The sequence below is a fragment of the Salvelinus fontinalis genome, chromosome 18 (assembly GCF_029448725.1).
Source record: "Salvelinus fontinalis isolate EN_2023a chromosome 18, ASM2944872v1, whole genome shotgun sequence".
In the NCBI taxonomy this organism is placed as follows: Eukaryota; Metazoa; Chordata; class Actinopteri; order Salmoniformes; family Salmonidae; genus Salvelinus; species Salvelinus fontinalis.
This window is the reverse complement of record NC_074682.1, coordinates 41,762,881-41,789,576: the sequence shown is the minus strand read 5'-3', so window position 1 is coordinate 41,789,576 and position 26,696 is coordinate 41,762,881. Positions and strand designations below refer to the sequence as shown.

At 43.1% G+C, this 26,696-nt stretch overlaps 2 protein-coding genes across 2 annotated transcripts; one reads left to right on the top strand and one right to left on the bottom strand.

Moving 5' to 3' along the window:
* Positions 1-1,082: 1,082 nt before the first annotated feature.
* Positions 1,083-18,244, top strand: LOC129815561 (NUAK family SNF1-like kinase 2). Its single transcript, XM_055869493.1, has 6 exons — positions 1,083-1,537; positions 12,308-12,428; positions 12,831-12,982; positions 14,376-14,441; positions 14,727-14,979; positions 15,114-18,244. Exons 1-6 carry the CDS (start codon positions 1,295-1,297, stop codon positions 16,172-16,174), a joined length of 1,896 nt encoding a protein of 631 aa, XP_055725468.1. The 5' UTR covers positions 1,083-1,294; the 3' UTR covers positions 16,175-18,244.
* Positions 17,816-24,552, bottom strand: ccnd3 (cyclin D3). Its single transcript, XM_055869495.1, has 5 exons — positions 23,955-24,552; positions 20,778-20,993; positions 20,360-20,519; positions 19,442-19,584; positions 17,816-19,142 (listed from the first exon to the last, which is right to left on the bottom strand). Exons 1-5 carry the CDS (start codon positions 24,192-24,194, stop codon positions 18,957-18,959), a joined length of 945 nt encoding a protein of 314 aa, XP_055725470.1. The 5' UTR covers positions 24,195-24,552; the 3' UTR covers positions 17,816-18,956.
* Positions 24,553-26,696: the final 2,144 nt, after the last annotated feature.

Here is a 26,696-nt window from a genome sequence, read left to right as displayed (position 1 = left end):
ACTTTTTCCACTACTGACTAATCCATGCACATAGCCTGGAAAATGTTGAAGAGAACAGATAAGAACTTGTGAAACTAAATGTAGGAACATTTTCTTTGTGAGGAAGAGATGCACCTGATTTAGCTTGCCTGACGTTTTGGGACTGTTGGTGCAGTGTTTTGCACTGGCAGAAAACGAAATAATGCCGAGTTCAAGAACAACTGGGAACTGATTAATCTCCGATTTACAACTTCAGTGCGTTCAAAACAACTGGGAACTCGTAAAAAAACAAGCCCCGAATGGGAAAATCGTTTTGAACGGTCATCCAACTCAGAATTCCATGTCGGAAACCTGGGCATCTTTCTACAGCTCCGACTTTCCGACCTGAAGCTCACTTGTTTTTTCGAGTTCCCAGTTCAAAACAATTGGGAACTCGGAAAAATACGAGGTCAAATCATGACGTCAGCGATCTTCAGGTCGGAAAGTCGGAGCTCTAAAAATATGCCGGGTTCTAAACAACTCGGAACTGGGAATTCGGAAATCTCTGACTTCCGACTTCAGTGTATTCAAAACAACTGGGAACTCTGAAAAATACGAGGTCAAATCATGACGTCAGTGATCTTCAGGCATAGACTGAGGCCCGAGTTCTCGAGTTGGAATTCCGAGTTGGATGACCGTTCAAATAGATTTTTCCCAGTCGGGGCTCGTTTTTTTCTGAGTTCCCAGTTGTCTTGAATGCACTGAAGTCGGAAGTCTGATAATTCCGAGTTCTCAGTTCCCAGGTGTTTTGAACATATTACCCGAACTCCGCCCACAATGATGCCTTGTTCAAGACAACTGGGAACTCGGAAATCTCCGACTTCAGTGTGTTCAAGACAAATGGGAACTCGGACAAAAATGTGCCCCCGAGATGGGGAAATTTGTTTGTACGGTCATTCAACTTGAAATTACAAGTTGACAACTTGAGCTCTGACGTTCCGACCTGAAGATCACCGAAGTCATAACTTGACCTCGGTTATTTCCGAGTTCCCAGTTGTCTGGAAAGCACCATGAAGCTCACACGTCTCCTGGTAATGAAAGCACCATGAAGCTCACACGCCTCCTGGTAAAAACAACAGCAAATGGGCAACGATGCCTGTTTATTGGATATTCAAATAGGAGGAGTGGTCACCTTCATCGACTTCATGAAACCAACTCAGAAGACAAGGCCACCTGAGGCAGAATATATACAACAAAATACATGTTTTAAATGTGTTATATTTGTATAGTCTAGTCATTCAACTGTAGGAGAAATAAAAAGTGATTGCAATCTATAATGGATCCTAACGATTTCAACAGTGGTGGGCGATCGTCAACTTTATCCGACAATAGACAACAGTTACCTGGTCATGGCCACTCGCTTGTTAGAAAATCGGTCTCCGAGGCATCCGTGAAAAGGCAAGCGGTGAAGAGACATCATCATAAACACAATCTGAAGCATCGGTATGAATTTCTTGAAACCCTTGGAAAAGGGACTTACGGAAAAGTGAAGAAAGCAATTGAGAGATCCGGTAGAATGGTACGTTTTTTTTAATGCTTATTCTCATTTTCAAATGTGTAATGAGTAGCCTTTTTAAATATTTCATGATTTGTCATTACAATTTCATAAAATGTTTAAGGTTTAGGCCTTCAATTCATCTTTTGGCCTACTTTGTTGGTTTAATTATGTAGACTGTTGTATTATTTGTACATTATACCTATAGCTTAAATTCTGTGATAAACTACAAAACCAAAAGTATGTGGACACCTACTCCTCGAACATCTCATTACAAAATCATAGGCATTAAAATGGAGTTGGTCTACCCTTTGCTGATATAATATTCTCGACTCTTCTGGGAAGGCTTTCCACTAGATGTTGGAACATTGCTGCAGGGACTTGCTTCCTTTCAGCTTCAAGAGCATTTGTGAGGTCGGGCACTGATGTTGGGCGAGTAGGCCTGGCTTGCAGTCAGCGTTCCAATTCATCCCAAGGTGTTCGATGGGGTTGAGGTCAGGGCTCTGTGCAGGCCAGTCAAGTTCTTCCACACCGATCTCGACAAACCATTTCTTTATGGACCTCGCTTTGTGCACGGGGGGCATTGTCATGCTGAAACAAGAAAAGGCCTTCCCCAAACTGTTGCCACAAAGTTGAAGCACTGAATCTTCTAGAATGTCATTGTATGCTGTAGCGTTAAGATTTCCCTTTACTGGAACTAAGGGGCCTAGCCAGAACTATGAAAAACAGCCCCAGAGCATTATTCCTTCTGCACCAAACTTTACAGTTGGCACTATGCATTGGGGCAGGGAGCGTTCTCCTGGCGTCCACCAAACCAAGGTATGTCCGTCGGGCTGCCAGATGGTGAAGCGTGATTCATCACTCCAGAGAACGCTTTTCCACTGCTCCAGAGTCCAATGGCGGCAAGCTTTACATCACTCTAGCCGACGCTTCACATTGTTCATGGTGATCTTAGGCTTGTGTGCGGCTGCTCGGCCATGGCAACCCATTTCATGAAGCTCCAGACTAACAGTTCTTGTGCTGACGTTGCTTCAAGAGGCAGTTTTGAACTTGGTAGTGAGTGTTGCAACTAAGGACAGACAATTTTTACGCAATACACTCTTCAGCACTCGGAGGTCCCGTTCTGTGAGCTTGTGTGGCCTATCACTTCGCAGTTGAGCCGTTATTGCTCCTTGACATTTCCACTTCACAATAACATCACTTACAGTTTACCAGGGCAGAAACTTTACAAACTGATTTGTTAGAAAGGTGGCATCCTATGACGGTGCCATGTTGAAAGTCACTGAGCTCTTCAGGAAGGCCATTTTACTGCAAATGTTTGTCTATGGAAATTGTATGGCTGTGTGCTCGATTTTATACACCTGTCAGCAACTGGTGTGGCTGAAATCGCAGAATCCACTAATTTAAAGGGATGTCCACATACTTCTGTGTATATAGTGTATCTGATGCCATGTCAGACCAAATTGTTGTTGTACAGAGGAGACTGAAGCAAGCACACGTAATTGTGTATGTTCTGTCATGACTCACTCAAACTACAATGACACGCAACAATGACACACTGTGAGTGGTTCACCAGGAGCTTGAATAGACTTTCCTTTAAAAACAAAAACAGGTATTTCCATTAGCACACCTATATCTCCTTTACACTGTAGAAACTCCTAAAGGTGGGTGATCGCCTGCTGGTATTTATAGGCCTGGGTTATTTTACCCATACCATTTAGCTGTGTGCAGCCTGCATTAGAAAGAGAAACATGTTTTGATGAGACTTTATAAACCGGTATTCTACAACATCAGCAATGGATTCATTCTGTGATCTTTTCCACACTGTGACCTACCCTTGTTTGGTTGGATCTACTAAGACTAAACATGTCCAGGCTATTGAGCACCCAACATGTCAGAACAAAGAGGCACCAAACTGGCCTGTAGCCTATTCTGCAATGCCTGCCTGGCAGTGAATAGCTCTGTGGGCAGACAGTTGGCAATTTGACACTGGTATCAGAGGTTTCTGGGAAGGCATGCCACTTTCTATTTACCCTCAGTTTTGGAATGTGTTGAGTAAAGATTTAGGCAAATGTATGGTTGAGTAAGAGTTCAACGGTTAAGACAACAGGACATGCTCTGGGATGGTTCAGTACAGTCCAATAAACCTCCCACATATCCAGACCATAACAATGTACAGTGGGGAGAACAAGTATTTGATACAGTGCCGATTTTGCAGGTTTTCCTACTTACAAAGCATGTAGAGGTCTGTAATTTTTTTTAATCATAGGTACACTTCAACTTCAACTGCCTCTACATGCTTTGTAAGTAGGAAACACTGCCGATTTTGCAGGTTATCAAATACTTGTTATCCCCACTGTATGTGCACTTCTTATCTGTCCTAAAGAACATCTCCAAACAGTCTGAGCTCGTTGTATTCATTCACCTCTTGGGTACGTTGTATACAAGAAGGAGTTACAATGACTGACTACTTGGCAATAGATGCCAATGACTATGAATGACCTTAATTCAGTACTGACAATTGAGAGCCATACTGGAAAAACACATTGTTATTGTAGTTTCAAACAGGGCATTAAAAGTGTAGTTCTCATCTAATCAAGCACAAGACTGAAATGTGCGTAACAACATGTTCCTGTGTCCAGGGCAACCGACCTCCAAATACAATTTAGTGATCCATCAAAATCATCTTTAGCCCTGACTGGGGCAGTTGCATACATTTAATGCAGGGATGTGTGGATAACAACCACTCCCTTGTAGTTTACTACATATGTGGGTTCGCAAAGTGGAAGTCCATGTCCCAAAATCTCAACACTTTTCAAGTCCCACATAATCCTGTCCTCATGGTATTTATTATGTGTAAAATGTGACACAGAGGTGTCATCTGTAACTCAGAATTGTCCTTGGAAAGGACACGAGTTTTGGTGTCTTCTGATGGGGTGGTAGTTGGTCATCCTAAAACGGCTCTCTAATCTAGGCCTACCTCCCAGGTATGGAGGAGGGACAGCTGGGTAAATTCCCACCTGGCTGAGGTACATTCCTGTCCTGTAGCCTAGGGGCAAAAAGAGAGGGGGGTGGGAGAATGAGGTAAAAAAAAATACATTTACTTGTGATTATTCACAATTTGTTTGCTGACAAACATTAAACATTCAGTATGTAATTTGTATGTTCAAAACAAATAATACATTTGTCAGTATTAACCTCAGTGAACAGTTGCAGCAGTTTTGTAGCCAAAACTAGGCAACATTGGGTCATAACACGATGCCTCTATGGTGTAACCTTGGACTTCTGTCATATTGATCAGCAGGAGGGGGGTTAGAGAGTGGGGGAAGGAGGGCAATTGTTATTTGTTAGCTAAAGAAAGTACATTTATTTGTCACAGAGAGATTAATGGACCCCAACTCTGCATCCTGACCAGTAACGGTGATGCTAAACATCAACATTATACTATTCATAATTTACCATTAGGGAAGCAAGAAACACAATTCGTAGGAAAGGACACAAGAGGGGGTTTTATTTTGGGGTTTCCTTTGATGTGGTCGTGTCATAGTAATGGATTGTTCCATAAGGAAATAGATATATTTCCATTTAGGGAAATTCCACGGTAGCAGACAGATGCTCACACCCTTCTTGACAGTGGACAAGCACAAAGATCCAGTATATTATTCATTATATTTTGAGATAGAAGCAGGGAGAAAACAACAGTTGAACATTCTATGCTGACCTTCAAAACATGCATGTGCTGAGGTGTCTAAAAATAAGTTTGGTTTGTTTGTCCATGAAAGTCCATGCTAAATCAGCTGGGGTTGGGCCCTTTCCAAGCAGTGTGCTGTTAAAGGTTGGGCTGGTTACTGTGGGGAAACATCCTGAGAAAATTGAAGAAAGTGATGATTGGAATTCCCCTCACAAAACTTCTGTATAGACTTGGAAGATAAGTGTTGTGTCTGTATACCTGGCTGGGGTGGCTGTATCATCACACACAGCTTGTTCCACCAAAGGAAGAAGCATTTCTCTCTGCTCCATCTTCCTATATCTTCCAGTCTAATGGCACAGAGATGTATAACTCAATGCTGGGAGTGACCTTTAAAACAATGGAGGGCATCATTTAAAACTACAGGCTCTATGTACAGATTTCTGTGTTCTGCTGCTCCTATCCCTTCGTGAAATCCTGTATGTTTCATATTACATAATCAAAGGAGCTTCATCTTTAGGCTAGCCTCACAGTGTGTGGAGGTGTGGGGGGCTCCCGTGTGGTGCAGCGGTCTAAGGCACTGCATCTCAGTGCTAGAAGCATCACTACAGACTCTGGTTCGATTCCAGGCTGTATCACAACCGGCTGTGATTGGGATTCCCATAGGCGTGGGGCACAATAACCCAGACAACGCTGGGCCAAGAGTTTGGCCGGGGTAGGCCGTCATTGTAAATAAGAATTTGTTCTTAACTGACTTGCATAGTTAGATAAATAAAATTGGTCCTCGCCACAGTGTTTTACTGGGCCAGTATTTGGTGGCTATACTCCACCTGTATTGAGGAATAACACACTAACATGACGTTAACACTGGCTCAGTGTGACTTGAGCATTAGTTTGGCCATGAATTGAGTCAACAGACACAACAACTGAAGGATTCATCCTGAGGTAAGTAACATTGATAGGAGAAGACGTATCCAGACTATGACTCATAGGAAGAGGCCGTGAGTGTGAAGGTCTTGTCTGGTATTCCTTCTCTTGTCACCGAGTGTTTCTGTGGTCTTTATTAGGGTGAATGTGAATGGCTGAAGAAGACCACATTCTCTAACCATCGGCTGCCCCTCATAACCCCCTCTTCTCTCCTTTGATATACTTTTACGCACTCTGGGTCGGTGTGGAATCCCATACATCTAGACAAGCCTGCATCACATAGGCTAAGACACATGCACACTCCTTCATGTACACATGGATAGAGTGCAATCTATTATACATACAACAATATAAAAGGCATATAGGTAAACATTAGCACCAATCACAGATAGCATCTCAACACGCATGTTTCACACAGGCCACCATATACACACAGATATGCTGACATTTAGTTACACCCCTGCATGTTTACATGCAGTCACACCCTGATGCATGTGTGCATTTAAACTCTGTCACTTCTATTCAAATGATCTAATTCTGGGGGCCTCACTGACGTCATACGAGACAATGCATTTTATCACAGCAGCCAGTACACTGTCCCTCCTTCTACTGCCCTGTCACAGTAGCACTATGGTGTTTTCAGTTAACACTTTCAGTCCAATAATCCTCAGGCTATGGAAGGGTAAAGCTAAACTAAGTTTCTGATTGCTCCTTTCATTTGGATAAATTGTTTCTAATCTACATGTTGCCTAACCTCTTCCCCAGGCTACATGTTGCCTAACACTCTTGGCTAGGTTTTTAAAAAACAAACAATTACTCACTTAGTTTTAGTTTGGTATTATATTTGTGAACTCGGCAAAGAAAGAAACGTCCCTATTTCAGGACACTTTTCAAAGATAATTCGTAAAAATCCAAATAACTTCACAGATCTTCTTGTAAAGGGTTTAAACACTGTTTCCCATGCTTGTTCAATGAACCATAAACAATTAATAAACATGCACCTGTCGTTAAGACACTAACAGCTTACAGACGGTAGGCATTTAAGGTCACAGTTATGAAAAGTTAGGACACTAAAGATGCCTTTCTACTGACTCTGAAAAACACCAAAAGAAAGATGCACAGGGTCCCTGCTCATCTGCGTGAACGTACCTTATGCATGCTGCAAGGAGGCATGAGGACTGCAGATGTGGCCAGGGCAATAAATTGCAATATCCGTACTGTGAGATGCCTAAGACGGCTCTACAGGACGGACAGCCGATTGTCCTCGCAGTGGCAGACCACGTAAAACAACACCTGCACTGGATCGGTACAGCCGAACATCACACCTGCAGGACAGGTACAGGATGGCAACAATAACTGCCCGAGTTACACCAGGAATGCACAATCCCTCCATCAGTGCTCAGACTGTCTGCAATAGGCTGAGAGAGGCTGGACTGAGGGCCTGTTGTAAGGCAGGTCCTCACCAGACATCACCGGCAACAACGTCGCCTATGGGCATAAAGCCACCGTCGCTGGACCAGACAGGACTGGCAAAAAGTGCTCTAAACTGACAAGTTGTGGTTATGTCTCACCAGGGGTGATGGTCGGATTCATGTTTATCGTCGAAGGAATGAGCGTTACACCGAGGCCTGTACTCTGGAGCGGGATCGATTTTGGAGGTAGAGGGTTCATCATGGTCTAGGGCGGTGTGTCACAGCATCATTGGCCTGAGCTTGTTGTCATTGCAGGCAATCTTAACACTGTGTGTTACAGGGAAGACATCCTCCTCCCCTCATGTGGTATCCTTCCTGCAGGCTCATCCTCTTTTCTCTTTCTCTGTATATATCAATGATTTCGCTCTTGTTGCGGGTGATTCTCTGATCCACCTCTACGCAGACGACACCATTCTGTATACTTCTGGCCCTTTGGACACTGTGTTAACAAACCTCCAAACGAGCCTCAATGCCATACAACACTCCTTCCGTGGACTCCAACTGCTCTTAAATGCTAGTAAAACAAAATGCATGCTCTTCAACCGATCGCTGCCTGCACCCGCCCGCCTAGCATCACTACTCTGGACTGTTCTGACTTAGAATATAACTATAAATACCTAGGTGTCTGGTTGGACTGTAAACTCTCCTTCCAGACTCACATTAAGCATCTCCAATCCAGAATTAAATCTGGAATCGGCTTCCCATTTCGCAAAAAAGCCTCTTTCAGTCATGCCGCCAAACATACCCTCGTAAAACTGACTGTCCTACCGATCCTTGACTTAGGCAATGCCATTTACAAAATAACCCCCAACACTCTCTACTCAGCAAATTAGATGCAGTCTATCACAGTGCCATCCGTTTTGTCACCAAAGCCCCATATACTACCCACCATTGACTTGTATGCTCTCGTTGGCTGGTCCTCGCTACATATTTGTCGCCAAACCCACTGGCTCCAGGTCATCTATAAGTCTTTGCTAGGTAACACTCCGCCTTATCCTCAGCTCACTGGTCACCATAGCAACACTCACCCGTAGCACGCGCTCCAGCAGGTATATTTCACTGGTCATCCCCAAAGCCAACACCTCCTTTGGTCGCCTTTCCTTACAGTTCTCTGCTGCCAATGACTGGAACGAATTGCAAAAATCACTGAAGCTGAAGACTTCTATCTCCCTCACTAACTTCAAGCATCGGATGTCAGAGCAATTTACAGATCGCTGCAGCTATACACAGCCCATCTGTAAATAGCCCATCCAACCAACTACCTACCTCATCCCCATATTTGTTTTTGTTTTACTGCTCTTTTGCACACCAGCATTTTAACTTGCACATCCTCATCTCCACATACAGTTGAAGTCAGAAGTTTACATACACCTTAGCCAAATACATTTAAACTCAGTTTTTCACAATTCCCTAACATTTTAATCCTAGTAAAAAGTCCCTGTCTTAGGTCAGTTTGGATCACCAATTTATTTTAAGAATGTGAAACGTCAGAATAACAGTAGAGAATTATTTATTTCAGCTTTTTTTTTAATCACATTCCCAGTGGGTCAGAAGTTTACATGCACTCAATTAGTATTTGGTAGCATTGCCTTTTTAAATTGTTTAACTTGGGTCAAACATTTTGGGTAGCCATCCACAAGCTTCCCACAATAAGTTGGTTGAATTTTGTCCCATTCCTCCTGACAGAGCTGGTGTAACGGAGTCAGGTTTGTAGGCCTCCTTGCTCGCACACGCTTTTTCAGTTCTGCCCACAAATTGTCTATAGGATTGAGGTCAGGGCTTTGTGATGGCCACTCTAATACCTTGACTTTGTTGTCCTTAAGCCATTTTGCCACAACTTTGGAAGTATGCTTGGGGTCATTGTCCATTTTTGGAAGACCCATTTGCGACCAAGCTTGAACTTCCTGACTGATGTCTTGATGTTGCTTCAATATGTCCACATAATTTTCCTGCCATCTATTTTTTGAAGTGCACCAGTCCCTCCTGCAGCAAAGCACCCCCACAGCATGATGTTGCCACCCCCGTGCTTCACGGTTGTGATGGTGTTCTTCGGCTTGCAAGCCTCCCCCTTTTCCCTCCAAACATAACGATGGTCATTATGGCCAAACAGTTCTATATTTGTTTCATCAGACCAGAGGACAATAATCCAAAAAGTACGATATTTGTCCCCATGTGCAGTTGCAAACCGTAGTCTGGCTTTTTTATGGCGGTTTTGGAGCAGTGGCTTCTTCCTTGCTGAGCGGCCTTTCAGGTTATGTCGATTATATAACTAATTTTACTGTGAAGTTAGGCCTTGAAATACATCCACAGGTACACCTCCAATTGACTCAAAGGATGTAAATTAGCCTATCAGAAGCTTCTAAAGCCAGGACATCCTTTTCTGGAATTTTCCAAGCTGTTTAAAGGCACAGTCAACTTAGTGTATGTGAACTTTTGACCCACTGGAATTGTGATATAGTGAAATAATCTGTCTGCAAACAATTGTTGGAAAAATTACTTGTGTCATGCACAAAGTAGATGTCCTGACTGGCTTGCCAAAACTTTAGTTTGTTAACAAGAAATGTTTTGAGTGGTTGAAAAACAAGTTTTATTGACTCTAATCTAAGTGTATATAAACTTCCGACTTCCACTGTATATCACTCGTGTAAATTGCTAAATTCTAATTACTTCGCCACTTTTGGCCTATTTATTGCCTTACTTCATTTGCACACATTGTATACAGATTTTTCTATTGTGTTATTGACTGTACGTTTGTTTATCCCATGTGTAACTCTGTGTTCTTTTTGTCGCTTTGCTTTGCTTTATCTTGGCCAGGTCACAGTTGTAAATGAGAACTTGTTCTCAACTGGCCTACCTGGTTAAATAAAGGTGAAAAAAATAAAATAATACATGACCCTCCAGCATGACAATGCCACCAGCCATACTGCTTGTTCTGTGAGTGATTTCCTGCAAGACAGGAATGTCCGTGTTCTGCCATGGCCAGCGAAGAGCCCGGATCTCAATCCCATTGAGCATGTCTGGGACCTGTTGGATCGGAGGGTGAGGGCTAGGGCCATTCCCCTCAGATGTCCACGAACTTGCAGGTGCCTTGGAGGAAGAGTGGGGTAACATCTCACTGCAAGAACTGGCAAATCTGGTGCAGTTCATGAGGAGGAGATGCACTGCAGTACGTAATGCAGCTGGTGGCCACACCAGATACTGACTGTTACTTTTGATTTTGACCCCCCCCTTTTTGTTCAGGGACACATTATTCAATTTCTGTTAGTCACGTGTCTGTGGAACTTGTTCATTTTCCGTCTCAGTTGTTGAATCTTATGTTCATACAAATATTTACACAAGTTTGCTGAAAATAAGCGCGGTTGACACTGAGAGGACGTTTCTTTTTTTGCTGAGTTCCAGATCTAATTCACCTACATTCCTTTCTCATTTCCACAAACTTAAGTGTTTCCTTTCAAATGGTACCAAAATAATGCATATCCTTGCTTCAGGGCCTGAGCTACAGGCAGTTAGATTTGGGTACGTAATTTTAGGCGTACCCAAATAATATATATATTTTTAAAGGGGCCGATCCTGAAGAGGTTTTAAATCTTCCTGGCAAGGCCCATTTGCTACCATTGTATGGATTTTAACGTCTACTTGATTAACTGTCTTACATTGTGCTGTTTGGTTTCTGTGACATTCCCTTGGCAGGACTTGCTACAATATTTGGTATATTGACTGTCTTTAAGAATAAACTGATTCATGTTTAACCTGTCAGTGATGGTGGATGCTTTATATCAGGTGTGTCAAACTCATTCCATGGAGGGCCTAGTACAGGGATCATCAACTAGATTTAGACGTGGGATGATATTTATGTACTTTTTTGGGGAGGAAATGGTCGGGGTAATAAGTCCCTGTTCTGATGCACGACACAACCCTAAGACATGGTATATTGGCCATATACCACAAACCCCTGAGGTGCCTGACTACTATTATAAGTGGGTTACCAATGTAATTAGAGCAATAAAAATAAATGTTTTGTCATATCCGTGGTATACGGTCTGATATACCATGGCGATCAGACAATCAGCATTCAGGGCTCTAACCACCCATTTTATTTTTTATTGTTTTATTACAAATCATTTGTAGATTGCAAATTGACTGCAAGAAGCCCAAACACATATTTGACTAAAACATAATCATTTCAAATCTTGCTTACATTTGTATACGATCATGTGTCTCTGTTATTTGTGGGAATACTTGAACAGATTTCTGAGAGAAAAAAATGTACAGCCTTTTATGTCCAGCAATAATACAAAAATTCAATTTTGCTCAGAAAACTTGGGAAATTTAAAGTTTTTTTCCTTTCAACTAAGACCTAGACAACCAGGTGAGGGGAGTTCTTTACTCAGTGATCTTAATATTCTTAATTCCATTCTTTAACTTTTTAGTTTTGAGTTTATTGTTCGATATTACTGCACTGTTGGAGCTAGGATTAAAAGCATTTTGCTACACCCGCAATAACATCTGCTAAATATGTGTATGCGACCAATAAAATGTGGGAGGAGCGAAACCCCGCAGACACTCCGCCCTCTGTGGAATGAGTTTGACTTGTGCATTAAATGATCATATTACATTGAAAATGACATTCAATTTAAAGTAAACACAGTTTGTTCTAATGCATACCTTTTCTCAAAGCCTTATTTTATTGTTCTTCTCTTTACCCAGGTTGCCATTAAGTCCATCAGAAAGGAGAAGATCCAGGATGAGCAGGACCTAGTGCACATTCGCAGAGAGATTGAGATCATGTCCTCACTCAATCACCCCTACATCATCACCATATATGAAGGTACATACGTCTGTGTCTCAAATCCCAATGAGGGATTTTTTTATTTAATTTGCCCTTTATTTAGACAGGGAAGTCACATTGAGACCCAGGTTGGGGTCAGCCCTGTTGATTTTACAATAGTCACGCACAGATACAGTAGTAAAACTTCTCGGGAACAAAACAATAAGATGTGATGAAACGTGACACCTGAATAAGATGTTTCACACTGAACTTTGTGGAGCAGAGTCTGGTCACGGAAGACTTTGTTTGACATTAATTTGTTCTTGGTTACATAACCCGCTGCAGTGCCATCCGAGTTTCCCAATTCCCCATCACCACTGATGTGTTTTCCCTGTAACAACCCATCCCGCCTACGTTGCCATGTACCTTTGTTTGACTGTTTTCCTGTGTGTGGCCTCGCAGTGTTCGAGAACAAGGACAAGATTGTGATTGTGATGGAGTATGCTAGCCGAGGTGACCTTTACGACTACATCTCTGAAAAGCAGACGATCTCAGAACGCGAGGCCAGACACTTCTTCAGACAAATCGTGTCAGCTGTACACTACTGCCACAGGGTAAGGCATTGCATCTCTATTAGTCTGTCTTGACAGAGTATGAGATTTGGTTCTGAGATTAGCCTACATCTCTGTACACTTGTTTCGTATTTACCAATAAAGTGGTCTCGTATAATTACAGCCATTTTGTTTTTCTTAAACCAGCCGAAACAAAGAACAGACCACTGTTAAATCTCCATCAGTGTCCACAACAAGCTGTACCTCATGGGCATATTTGTGACTGGGCACACAGGGACAGGAAGTAGGCAGGGAACCCCACTAGCCTGCCCACTCATCAGCCTAGAGTGCTGGCAAAGCCACCCTGGCAGTTACATAATGGGCATCATTCACTGTCGGCCAGCTCTGTAGGGTGAAATGAACCGTTAGGTTTATGGAGAGCCAGCGTCAGGGCTAAAGGCCATTCGTCTCAACACAATCACACACATACACATCCTCTCTCTGTCTCTCTCTCTCTCTAATGAGGATGCGAGGGAACAGACGGGCTCTGTGAACACACACATCTACTCGTTACTCCCCCAAGGCCCATAGTAGTGTTGCAAACAATCACTGTGTCTAGCGTACTTGGTGTAATAGTATACTGTTTTTCTGTAAATTACAGTAAGAACCACTTAGGCCTGTTCTCTGTGAGGTAGAGTGAGTTTAGTACCATATAAAACCGACCTGAGTTGACAAAGTGAAGGAAATGGGCCGGTAAAGGCTCTCTCTCTCTCTCTCTCTCTCTCTCTCTGCTACCCAGCTGTCTATTATGTTTGTCTTTTGTCAGACATGTCAATATTTGAGGTACTTTATTGCTGTTTGAGCTGTATGAAATTGCTCTTAGGCTGGTTGTTTAGTGGTAGGATATTGTTGGTCCAATAAAGTGTGGTCCCTCATTAAGTCAACTATTTTGTATTATCAATTTGATGTACAGTACATTTAGAAACAAATGGAAATCAATAAGTAGTATGTTCTGAACCCTTTTACAGTTACTAAAAGCATTATATGTTCACTGGCTCTTGTATGTTTTCTTTACCTCAATGCAACATCAATTGGAAATTCCATATAGTTTAAAATTTTAGCACATTTTTGAGTGATTATAACAGGAGTTGCAAGACAAATAGTTTGACCTGCATTTCTTGAAGTTGAACTAAATGTAAGCTCTTGCTCCACGCCTGTCAGAGGCATGCCCCCCTGTAGAGTGGAGGACAATGGAGCATAGCTGACATTCCAGAACAATCTTCTGTTGGAACAACCTCTGTTCTGACCCAAATGTTGAGGGCTTCACTCTCTTTTTTTTTTTTTTCTTTTTTTTAACACATTGTAGGCAAATAGCAAAGACTCAAATCAGCCATCTTAGGTGTCAACTGTGTCAACATGAATACCTTAATAGTTTGTATCTTCTTCCATCATACAGAATGGGATAGTACATCGGGACTTGAAGCTGGAGAACATTTTACTAGATGGAAAGGGCAATATTAAGGTATGGACGAAGGGCTACTGTGTCTCAGCACTTGTGACAATCTACAATCTTTATAATTTGCGCACCTGAGGCATTCACACGTAGGCCACTCTCATACCTGCACAGTATCACACTGCAGTGTTGCTTGGAGAATTTACACATGAACAACTCTCACATATTGGTGGAAAACGATTCCCGCCATCCACTCCAATTCGGTTCTCTCTACTTTCACTTGTTTGTAGTTCCTAGTGTTCATTGAATAGTGATTGTATCTAATGGCAAACTTTTATTTGATTGTTGTTCCAGATTGCTGACTTTGGGCTGTCCAACCTGTACCGTGGTGATGAGTACCTACAGACGTTTTGTGGCAGCCCTCTGTATGCTTCTCCAGAGATTGTTAACGGGCGGCCGTACAAAGGGCCCGAGGTGGACACCTGGTCGCTGGGCGTTCTGCTTTACACCCTGGTCCATGGGGCCATGCCCTTCGATGGGCAAAACTACAAGAACCTGGTTCAGCAGATTAGCACTGGAAACTACCGCAAACCCACCAACCCTTCAGGTGAGAGTATAGCCTCTCCTAACTGGGATGTAGTTCTGCCATGTAGTGGTGTGTGTTTTAGTTAGTTCTTATTGTAGCCCAGCAGAGCTGTATCAGTTGTAAATACTGGTTTATGTTCTTCCTCCCTGTCTCAGATGCCTGTGGGCTGATTCGCTGGATGCTAATGGTGAATCCTGAGCGCAGAGCTACGATAGAGGAGATTGCTGGACACTGGTGGCTCAGCTGGGGTTACCAGAAACCCCTACTGGCCGAGAGTGAGAATGCGACATTGCTACAACCAAGTGAAAAGACCACTGCATCCACACAGCAGCCTGGAGGCCTTGCCAGCATTGCCAGTTGGCTGCGTCGAAACTCCCGGCCCTTACTGGAGAACAGCTCCAAGGTGCGCTGTCTGCTGCGGTCCCACGGGAGCGGTGGAGGGGATGTGGTGCGTCAGCGGTCCCTACGGAGGTCACGCAAGGAGAACAACGTGTCCCAGACCATGAATGATGGGGCCACCGCTCGGCCCTCCAAGGGCATACTGAAGAGACGAGGTAGCCTGAAGCAGAAGGCCCTCAGCGAGGCTACAACCCCAGTGATGGAGGAACCAGTGAGGGACTATGAACTCTCCACCCCGGCCCAGCCCCCGCCTGTTGCATCACTGCCCCGCAAAGGCATCTTGAAGAAACCAGCCGAGCGAGAGTCTGGCTACTACTCTTCCTCCCCAGACAGCAGTGACTCTGCCCAGACACCCCAGGCCCAGCTCTGCCCCTCAGCACCGCCCCACCGAAAGGGCATCCTGAAGCGCCACGGCAAGTTCTCTTCAGGCCTACTGCAGGAGTTTGGGTCTCTGGACCAGCTGGCGACCTCCCTGCCAAGGGGGGGCACGAGAGCACGACCCAGCGGGGCAATCAGCGAGGACAGCATCCTCTCCTCAGAGTCCTTTGACCAGCTGGATCTGCCTGACCGCGTGGGGCCAGCGGCACCCAGCGAACGCCCAGCCAAGGGCACCATGAGGGGCTGCGTGTCTGCTGACAACCTCCTGGACATCCGAGAAGAGGGGCTTGGGCAAGACCTGCTGAGGCAGAGAGGACCCTGGGACATGGCCTGTTACCAGTCTGGGGTGGCTGACAGCGCATTCTCCATCACAGACTGTGAGAACGTGACAGAAGCCTACAAGCATGCCATGGTGATTGGAGGAGCTGCAGCCAGCTGAGAACCAGCAAGTGTCCCAGGACAGTATAATACAGCATTCTCAAGGGACTGAGGCAGTTGTTTAAAGTTGGCTGATAGCTGAACACATTTGTGGTAATGTGTGACTTGATAGCCAAAGTGGTATAGGAGAAGTGAGAAGCTACAGTAGCCACTCGGGATGTGACATTGTTTTGATGCAGTACTATAAGAACTTTACCAAAAACAGATTCTAGCAAAGGGAGAAAGAATCTAGGCTCATATCAGATTTATTGCTAGTTTAGACAAACATTGTGAAATAAATGCCTTTCAATTAGGTAACTCGATCAGAGGTTTGAGAGATTCCCATTTTTTTGTTTTCTTTGCCAGGGATATCCAGACTTTTCAATACAATAATTCTTTTCAGGGACTAAATGTTTGGTCAGAAAAACTGAATAGACAGTGTTTTTCAAAAATATTGGTAGCTGTTAATTGTTACATTTTGTCTGGACCAAGTTCCAATTGGCTTTGGGGGGTTTTCAATGTTGACTTTTGGATTTTGATTTCAAAATGTAGCATTTTTGTGTCTAGGGTTTGAGGGAATTGAGTTTTTAATACCAAAGCTAAAATGTGAAAACATGTAGAGCACTATTTTTTACTGTTCAATCACCATGTTAATAAGACATTCATCTGGAGCTGCAGAGTCTACTACTGATTATGGTTCAACTTTTAGAACTGGAATTTATTTACACCTGGAAAGATGACTCACAATAATAAGTAAAGGTAATAATGACATCAATTAAAGGGGCAATCTGCAGTTGGTACATCCATTATTAAACATTTAAATTAATGACGAATATAACTCATCAGCTTAGTTCAACTGTCGTACCCCATCAGAACCCGAATTATGAGCTTGTTATACTCCTTTGTTTTAAACAATGTAAACTAAAACTAATCTTGAAATCATGGATGGTCAGTCCCTTTATACATAGCTCTGTACATTTTGAGTGGTTACATTTCTCCAGCCCCACCCCTCAGCTGTTTACCGTGTTACCGCTTTATTGTTCAAACTGCAGATTGCCCCTTTAAGCCCTGAGGCACACTAGCAAGAACTTGTAGAACCTGCTACTATTCTATTCAGCCTAAGTTTACTCGGTGTACAGTGCATTTCAGATGAAAAGGGGGGTTTACAGTAAATGTTAAGAACCTCAGTCTTTTGGCGGGTTAAGTATTGAAGCAGTATTCCAGCTGTTCTCTGGAATTAAACCATGATCTTTAGCATGTGTGGTAACTAGTTAATGTGTAACTTCCCCAGACAGTGAACTGAAGAACTAGTTCAGACCGATACATGTGACATTTTTATGAGTTAATTAATTTACAAGTACGGGTCTAAAGGTGCGTTTCGGTTTCCCAGTAACAGCATGTGGCCAAAGACTGGTATTTGTGACTTTGCTGTGCCCTCTGGGCATTTCATGATTATGACTAGGATTGATTCAATTTATTCTGTTTTAACACCTTAACATGATTAATACTATGAAAAACTGTGCCTAGGAGCTGCTCAGACTATTGAAACCTGATAATTATATAAAATGTTTATCAGGGTTCTCTTGAATGTGGAACAAACTGCACACAAAGCTTCGCACAAGGGGCTACAACATCAAGTTGCTGTTCAATGACTGGAATGTGGTGATTTCTTATTGTTGGTTTTTAATAGGTTGCTTTTATATTTAACACTGTAGGGATAAAGGGAAATAGAACTCTTGGTTTTAGTAGTATACAAGAGCGGTCAACAAAGGAGGTTAAAACACAAAGATATTCACACTTTGATGCTCAAACAGATTCAGGTGATTATTTTTTTCCCCCCTCAGTATTATACAGGAACTACAAAATGTTCATACAGTTCCATTAAGTGACCTATCAATTGTTAACCAACTCATGTCAACACAACCATAAAAATATGTTGCCATGTTAATAGATACAGGTAAATCTAAGCAATTATGTTTTTCATGAGTGGGACATGATCCATGTTTGCCAAAGTGCCTGGCTTATCTGTCAGCTTGTGCTCTGATCTGACTTGGCCCAGTGAATCATTAAAAAAAAATAGAAATTAACTATACCCATATGAATGATTCCTTTTTTGTCTTTGACCTCATTTGGAACATTTATGGTAGTTGTGGCTTTACTATTGATTTAGTAGGCTGATTATGGTAGAACGCTGATACCAGGAAACAATGCATGGCATTGCTTGTGCTTATTGAACTCTGCTGGCATTAGCCAAGATATAGAGGTGTATTGTGACTGTTTGCAAGATGAGAGAGATGTCAGAAGGGTTACTAAATACAACTCCATGAAAAGCAGCATTTTTTAAATAATAATTCATAATGTATTCTCAGCAAACTCACACAGTGCAAACATTGAAATGGAAATTCTGTAATACTTCTGGCAATATCACAAATAGCATGCTTTAAGTTAAAAAGATACCCCTCTGTGGTAACTTCAGAGAGCAGTGAGAAACTGTGTTCCCTGAAGCTAGCGACAGTAACTTAAGTTTTAAAACGTCCTTAAAAATAACTTAGCAACAGCATAGCAACGACAAAGAACTCAAACACACTGTAAAATGTAATGTAAACAGAAAAAAACCTTTTGGATATCAAGATCTCCACAATTCATCATGTGTGAACACAGTAATGCTTATAAGACATGTTTTTTCTTATCACATACATTCTTTGTTTTAGTGACTGCCAAAAATAGTCTTACAGGGTAGTTAAGACACCTGCTTCATTATGGTCACAACGGTATAAATAAGCTCGTCATTGTTAAGAGAGCAGTTAAAGTGATTGTCTGCTTGGTGTCATCTCTAGTGGTGACAGGTGTACGTCCTGGATGTCAGTGGGGGTGTAGCTGACCTCTGGGCCGGGTGTAGCTGAATGGCAAGCCCCCGGTGCCTGGGGGCAGGGGGGCAGGCTGAGCTCCAGCACACCCTCCAACTGGTCAGAGCAGCAGCAGAGAGACTCCTGTTTGGGGACAGAGCAGTAAAGAAAGAGTTTAAGAATGGTGAAATGAAAAGCTGAAACATCAAATTCCAGAGTCTTCACGAACCAAGTCCCAGAGAAAACAATGACATTTGTACTATTAGTTTCAAAACCAGTTTGCTTGCTTCCTTGAATAAAGGAGGCCTTTTTTCTGAACCTTGTAGAGTAGGAGGAGCCAGAGAAACAAGGAGTCAGACAAACAAGAAAAATACAGGCATTTGCTTGAAGAGGAAGCAGACAAGGTTAAAAGAAGCAGGTTTCTAGTTAAATATTCGCCTCACCAAATCAATGGCCAAGATGTTGGCTAGCAACTGCATAAGTGAATCATTGGATAGAGCTCCTTCCAGGAGCTTCAGTCTGCGAATGGCAGCGCCCACACTGGCACAGGCAATAGTGGAAGGCAGGAACACAGAGAACTTAAACTCTAAAAGCAGGGAGATAAACGAGAGATCAGTGAAAATGTAATACATATAGGTTTGACAAGTCTGTTATACTAATCTGCTTAGATGACAGAGCAAGTGTCAGACTCACTTTGTGGACAAGGAACATAATACCAGGTGTGCAACAGAAAACAATTTCTTAACAATTGTGAGTTAGTGGTTTGGAGCAGACATCATTGATCGCTGAGGCAGGATGTCATAGGAGTAGAGGAATGCTGCCATTTTAGACCCGCCCTGACAGACAGACAATAGGAAGTGCTTAAAGACGAGACAATTAATGAATCTCAGGCAATCCTTTCACCCATACCTCATAGAATAGGTTTCAAAGTCCGGAATGGGCCAAATCCAGATACAATAAAACAGCCTATTCAAAATGACCATGACTGTATCCCAGTGACTGGTTGCCTCGGGCAACCTCGTGGGAGATTTGTGGGAAATCAGGCAGTTGAATGGACGGGCATGGGTCTTTCACACCGCACAATACAGGATTACACAAACTCACCCCCACCCCCAAATGAACCGCTGACACATCGTAATCAAAGTTATGGCTGCTGTGTGCCCTTTGTTTGCCTCACACAGAGCCACTTGATTTCTTGAAACACAAGCTATTGTCATCATTAATCAAAGAAGTGCCACGCACATAGAATAACAAAGTGATGTTCATTTTTCTATGATACTTGACTTGTAGGCCTAAATGTTTCTGCATTGGTAGAAGCAACAGTCACACATCGCCATGAGTTACCCAATGCCTGCCTCTACCTGTGGCTGCCAGTGCAATGTAGGAGTGGACATGCCTGCGCAAGGCATGGAGGTTGTGAGGGATTATGGGTATGCCATGAAGAATTTGCTCCAGGAAGTCAGAGGGTAACACAGAAGCCAGGTCCCACTCTAACCCTGCCACCACCAAAAGTTCCCACTGCTGCAAAACAGACACACACACAATACATTAAATCCAGCATAAGCTCCAACTGCTGCATAACATAAATACATATGTAGGCTATTACAATAACATAAAATAGGCTCCCACTGACTGAAAAGCAGAACAGAGAACTGAAAGTGCATTCAACCTGCTATTACGAAGTAATAACACTTCTTGATGAGCTCATCAAATTTATCAGCCATTTTATTATACTTATGGCGAAAGCATATGGAACGAGTAAACAAATCTTGTGTTTACCAGGAGCTCTGACACGGTAATGGCATTGTCAGTGTAGATGCAGAGCTTGCTGGCACTCAGGGGTACTGTCTCACGCAGTTTTGAGGCCAGGAACATGCAAACAGCACCTAAAAGCTGCAGGTTGGACCTTTGAACAGGGAAGCAACTCATGTAACGGTCCAGATAGTGGATGGCCAAAGGAAACACCTCTTCCTCACACTTCTGCTCCTCGCAAACCTGTTGGAAGAAAGAAGTTTGTTAATCAATGATAAGGACTTTACTGGTTTCATGGATATATTTGTTTCTATACACATGCATGTTTTCTTGTAGTTTTCTTGTACTCCTGTCCTCCAATGTCTCTCTTGTTTGGTGATAGTATTTTACAGGGGTGCAACTGTGGTTTTAGAAGTGGGGGGGACATCATTATTTTGGATTTTTTTATCCAGTCGGATACACTCTCCAAACAGCCTATCAGACCACGCAGAATTGTCCGCATGGTCCTAAAGCACACCGTTGCCTTGTTTTGTATCACATTGCAATGATAAAATGGGGGGGGACAAAAATGAAAGCTCCCACGCTCAGGTCTGTTCAACGCTGGTCCGACCAATCTGATTCCACGCTTCAAGACTGCTTCGATCACGTGGATTGGATATGTTCCGCATTGCGTCCAACAACAACATTGACGAATACGCTGATTCGGTGAGCGAGTTCATTAGAAAGTGCATTGACGATGTCGTACCCACAGCAACGATTAAAACATTCCCAAACCAGAAACCGTGGATTGATGGCAGCATTCGCGTGAAACTGAAAGCGCGAACCACTGCTTTTAACCAGGGCAAGGTGACCGGAAACATGACCGAATACAAACAGTATAGCTATTCCCTCCGCAAGGCAATCAAACAAGCTAAGTGCCAGTATAGAGACAAAGTAGAGTCACAATTCAACAGCTCAGACACAAGAGGTATGTGGCAGGGTCTACAGTCAATCACGGATTACAAAAAGAAAACCAGCCCTGTCGCGGACCAGGATGTCTTGCTCCCAGACAGACTAAATAACTTTTTTGCTCGCTTTGAGGACAATACAGTGCCACTGACACGGCCCGCTACCAAAACCTACGGGCTCTCCTTCACTGCAGCCGAGGTGAGTAAAACATTTAAACGTGTTAACCCTCGCAAGGCTGCAGGCCCAGACGGCATTCCCAGCCGCGTCCTCAGAGCATGCGCAGACCAGCTGGCTGGTGTGTTTAAGGACATATTCAATCAATCCTTATCCCACTCTGCTGTTCCCACATGCTTCAAGAGGGCCACCATTGTTCCTGTTCCCAAGAAAGCTAAGGTAACTGAGCTAAACGACTACCGCCCCGTAGCACTCACTTCCGTCATCATGAAGTGCTTTGAGAGACTAGTCAAGGACCATATCACCTCCACCTTACCTGACACCCTAGACCCACTCCAATTTGCTTACCGACCCAATAGGTCCACAGACGACGCAATCGCAACCACACTGCACACTGCCCTAACCCATCTGGACAAGAGGAATACCTATGTGAGAATGCTGTTCATCGACTACAGCTCAGCATTTAACACAAACTCGTCATCAAGCTTGAGACCCTGGGTCTCGACCCCGCCCTGTGCAACTGGGTCCTGGACTTCCTGACGGGCCGCCCCCAGGTGGTGAGGGTAGGTAACAACATCTCCACCCCGCTGATCCTCAACACTGGGGCCCCACAAGGGTGCGTTCTGAGCCCTCTCCTGTACTCCCTGTTCACCCACGACTGCGTGCCCATGCAAGCCTCCAACTCAATCATCAAGTTTGCGGACAACACTACAGTGGTAGGCTTGATTACCAACAACGACGAGACGGCCTACAGGGAGGAGGTGAGGGCCCTCGGAGTGTGGTGTCAGGAAAATAACCTCACACTCAACGTTCACAAAACAAAGGAGATGATTGTGGACTTCAGGAAACAGCAGAGGGAGCACCCCCCTATCCACATCGACGGGACAGTAGTGGAGAAGGTGGAAAGTTTTAAGTTCCTCGGTGTACACATCACGGACAAACTGAATTGGTCCACCCACACAGACAGCGTTGTGAAGAAGGCGCAGCAGCGCCTCTTCAACCTCAGGAGGCTGAAGAAATTTGTCTTGTCACCAAAAGCACTCACAAACTTCTACAGATGCACAATCGAGAGCATCCTGTCGGGCTGTATCAACGCCTGGTACGGCAACTGCTCCGCCCACAACCGTAAGGCTCTCCAGAGGGTAGTGAGGTCTGCACAACGCATCACCGGGGGCAAACTACCTGCCCTCAAGGACACCTACACCACCCGATGTCACAGGAAGGCCATAAAGATCATCAAGGACAACAACCATTCGTGCCACTGCCTGTTCACCCCGCTATCATCCAGAAGGCGAGGTCAGTACAGGTCCATCAAAGCAGGGACCGAGAGACTAAAAAACAGCTTCTATCTCAAGGCCATCAGACTGTTTAACAGCCACCACTAACATTTAGTGGCCGCTGCCAACATACTGACTCAACTCCAGCCACTTTAATAATGGGAATTGATGGAAATTATGTAAAAATGTATCACTAGCCACTTTAAACAATACCACTTAATATAATGTTTACATACCCTACATTACTCATCTCATATGCATAGACTGTACACTATACCATCTACTGCATCTTGCCTATGCCGTTCTGTACCATCACTCATTCATATATCTGTATGTACATATTCTTTATCCCTTTACACTTGTGTGTATAAGGTAGTAGTTGTGGAATTGTTAGGTTAGATTACTTGTTGGTTATTACTGCATTGTCGGAACTAGAAGCACAAGCATTTCGCTACACTCGCATTACCATCTGCTAACCATGTGTATGTGACAAATAAAATTTGATTTGATTTGATTTCAAATGCAATTTCAGAATGTGGGGGCGACATGTCCCCCGTTCCCAGTGAAAGTTGCGCCCCTGGTATTTTACCCAATCAGTCCAAGCGAGTCCCTCTTACTTTCAGGAGCAATGCAGGCTGATGAGTGCATTAGCTACATAAGAAAGCAAACTGAGACAATTAACGTTAATATAGGATGACGGTGGTCAATTAAAGAATTACATCCGATATGACAGCAGAATCCTATCAAAATCAACACTAACCGTGACCTGAATGTCATTCACTTTGGATATTTTGTCATACATTACCTGTAGCATCCATACTGCCAATATTCTCCTCATATATGGCTGAATGTCTGTCTGAATCGTGCCGAAGTATGATGGTGAGGCCCGACTGGTCTTTTCCAGTGACAGAAGGTTCTGCAATGCTCGATGGTCCCGTGTCAGGGTCGGGTCAGAGCTGGCCCGAAGAGCAGCGGAATTCATATATTCGGGGGTGCTTTCTGAGGCGGCTTGGAATCGTCCATCCTCGTGACACAACAACTCCATTAGAGGGTTGTTGGACAACTTTAGTAGGGTCTCCCTCAGTTAGCTAGCTTAGCTAACAAACTCAATACGTTAATTGGCGTTAGCCAAGTTTTCTACCTCTGCCTCCCTCTCAGCTACTATAGCTAGCTAACAGAGCAGAAATGTTCTGGATTTTCTGAAAATTCAGAATGTCCTTTGTCGTCAAATAATAGGTCGGGTCCCTTTCCTCTCATTCACATGACTTTAATTCGCTAATGTTATGTATGTGAAATCTAACGTGTAGAAGGGAGAGGCAGCTACGAGTTCTAGCTTGATGCGAAACGCTATACCATCGCGCCCCCTAGCAACACGGGAATTTCAAACGCAGCTCGAGCTGTCACACCTTGGAGTCATCTGGTAGGCCAGGCCAGAGTACCAGTCAGGGGGGGGGGGGGGGGGGGGGATTCTGGCCTTTTTTGTGGATGGTAGCAATACAACAAGAAGTTAAGACATCTTACTTCAAAAAATAAATATAAAATATTTTTAAAAACATGTCAAAATGTTTATTTTTACAGTAACAGTCAGTCCAAGGCCATTGTGACAGGCATGGCGGTTTCCAGATCACGGGACCGAGTTCTGCAGCTCCCGACGGATCTCTGCAGAAATCTGGGTTGTATCTGCAATTTAAGCAGCTCCAGCAGAGCATCCTTCTGTTCGGAGGCCAGGTCGGCCTTGTAGTGTTGCGCCACGGTGAGCAGACTTTAGTGCCACCGCACAGAAAGGACACGCATCTCACTGTGTCAAATGCTTTATAAAAATCAAAAAATAATATGAAGCTATCCTCAGTTATTAGGTCTGAGTAGTCAAGTATGTCTAATACTAGTCTGACATTGTTAGAAATAGAGAGCATCAGTTTCTCTTCCACTCCATTGAGAGACTTGGCTTTAGGGATTTTTTTCTGTAAGGCTATTAAGACTCTATGCAAATAGTAACAGCTCTATCAAATTGAAATATGGCACCTCACCTAGATTTGAGTTAAAGAGAGGAATTGGGCAAGGTTGTCCTATCTCTCTGTACCTCTTTTTATTAATCACCCAACTTCTTGCAAATTCTTTAAATAATAGTCCTGCACAAGGTATTTCCATAGCTGGTAAAGAAATTATTATAAGCCAGCTGGCTGATGATACTACACTTTTTCTGAAAGACGCTAACCAAATTCCCATATCGATCAATGTGATACAATCCTTTTCCAAAGTGTCTGGTCTATATCTTAACATTAATAAATGTGAACTCATGGGTGTCAAAGATTGTGTGACACCTTCATATTATGGTATTCCAGTAAAAGAAGAACTTACATATTTAGGCAAAACCATTACAAAGGACCAGAAGTCTAGAGGCTTACTAAATTTTAACCCTCTTATTAAAAATACCCAGAAGAAGCTAAATCAATGGCTACAGAGGGACTTATCTTTAAAAGGTAGAGTCCTAATAACCAAGGCCGAAGGTATCTCTATAGACTAACATATGGCGCTCTATCTTTATATCTTGACAGTAAAATAAGAAAGGAGATAGACCAGATGCTTTTTAACTTTCTTTGGAGAAACCGTACCCATTACATTAGGAAAACTGTTGTAATGAACACTTATGAGAATGGTGGACTGAATTTTCTGGACTTTACTACTTTAAATAAAACTTTTAAGATCAATTGGATAAAACAATTCCTAAGAAGACCCACTTCTATCTGGAATTTTATTCCTCATCATGTCTTCTCTACTTTTGGTGGCCTTAACTTCATGTTGTTTTGCAATTATAATATTGACAAAGTTCCAGTGAAACTTTCTGCTTTTCATCGGCAGGTTTTCTTGTCATGGTCCTTAATTTATAAACACAATTTTTCTCCACACAGATATTATATATGGAATAATCGGGATATATTGTATAAAAATACTTCTTTGTTTTTAGAATATTGGTTCCGAAATAATATACTATTGGTGAGCCAACTGGTAAATGCAGAGGGTCTTTTACTCTGTTATAAGGAATTCTTAGCACTTTACAAGGTCCCTGTAACACCTAAAGATTTTGCAATTGTTTTAGACGCCATTCCCTCAGGTGTTGCTCTGTTATTCAGGAACGTGTCAGGACCTGACCTTCAGAACCTACCTTCTATTGACCCTGTTGACTCATCAGTAGGAAAGATTTGTTTCTCTTTTGGTCCATTCAACAACAGAGCGATACAAGCCTTGTTTCAGCAGGATGTTGTATCTATACCTTATGTCATGCCTTATTGGAATGGATTTATTGATAATATTTGTTGGAAAAAAGTTTGGATGTTGCCACACACTTGTTAACAACATTAAGGAAGTTTCCTTCAAAATTATTCATACATATTATCCTGCCAACCACTATATGAAGAAGTTTAAGGAAAACATCAACTCAAATTGCTCCTTTTGTAATGACCACCCAGAAACAGTGTTGCATCTTTTTTGGCATTGTATTCATGTAAGAAAACTGCGGCAAAACATCAGTAGATATATAATTGAACAC

Bases quoted from the DNA above. Each gene is read 5' to 3' on its own strand.
- LOC129815561 (XM_055869493.1), top strand. From the start codon at position 1,295: ATGGATCCTAACGATTTCAACAGTGGTGGGCGATCGTCAACTTTATCC. The intron at 14,442-14,726 runs GTATGGACGAAG...TTGTTGTTCCAG, and splicing joins ATGGAAAGGGCAATATTAAG to ATTGCTGACTTTGGGCTGTC. The intron at 14,980-15,113 runs GTGAGAGTATAG...TCCCTGTCTCAG, and splicing joins CAAACCCACCAACCCTTCAG to ATGCCTGTGGGCTGATTCGC.
- ccnd3 (XM_055869495.1), bottom strand. From the start codon at position 24,194: ATGGAGTTGTTGTGTCACGAGGATGGACGATTCCAAGCCGCCTCAGAA. The intron at 20,994-23,954 runs GTAATGTATGAC...TTCTTCCAACAG, and splicing joins TGGCAGTATGGATGCTACAG to GTTTGCGAGGAGCAGAAGTG. The intron at 19,143-19,441 runs GTGAGGCGAATA...GTCCCCAAACAG, and splicing joins ACATCTTGGCCATTGATTTG to GAGTCTCTCTGCTGCTGCTC.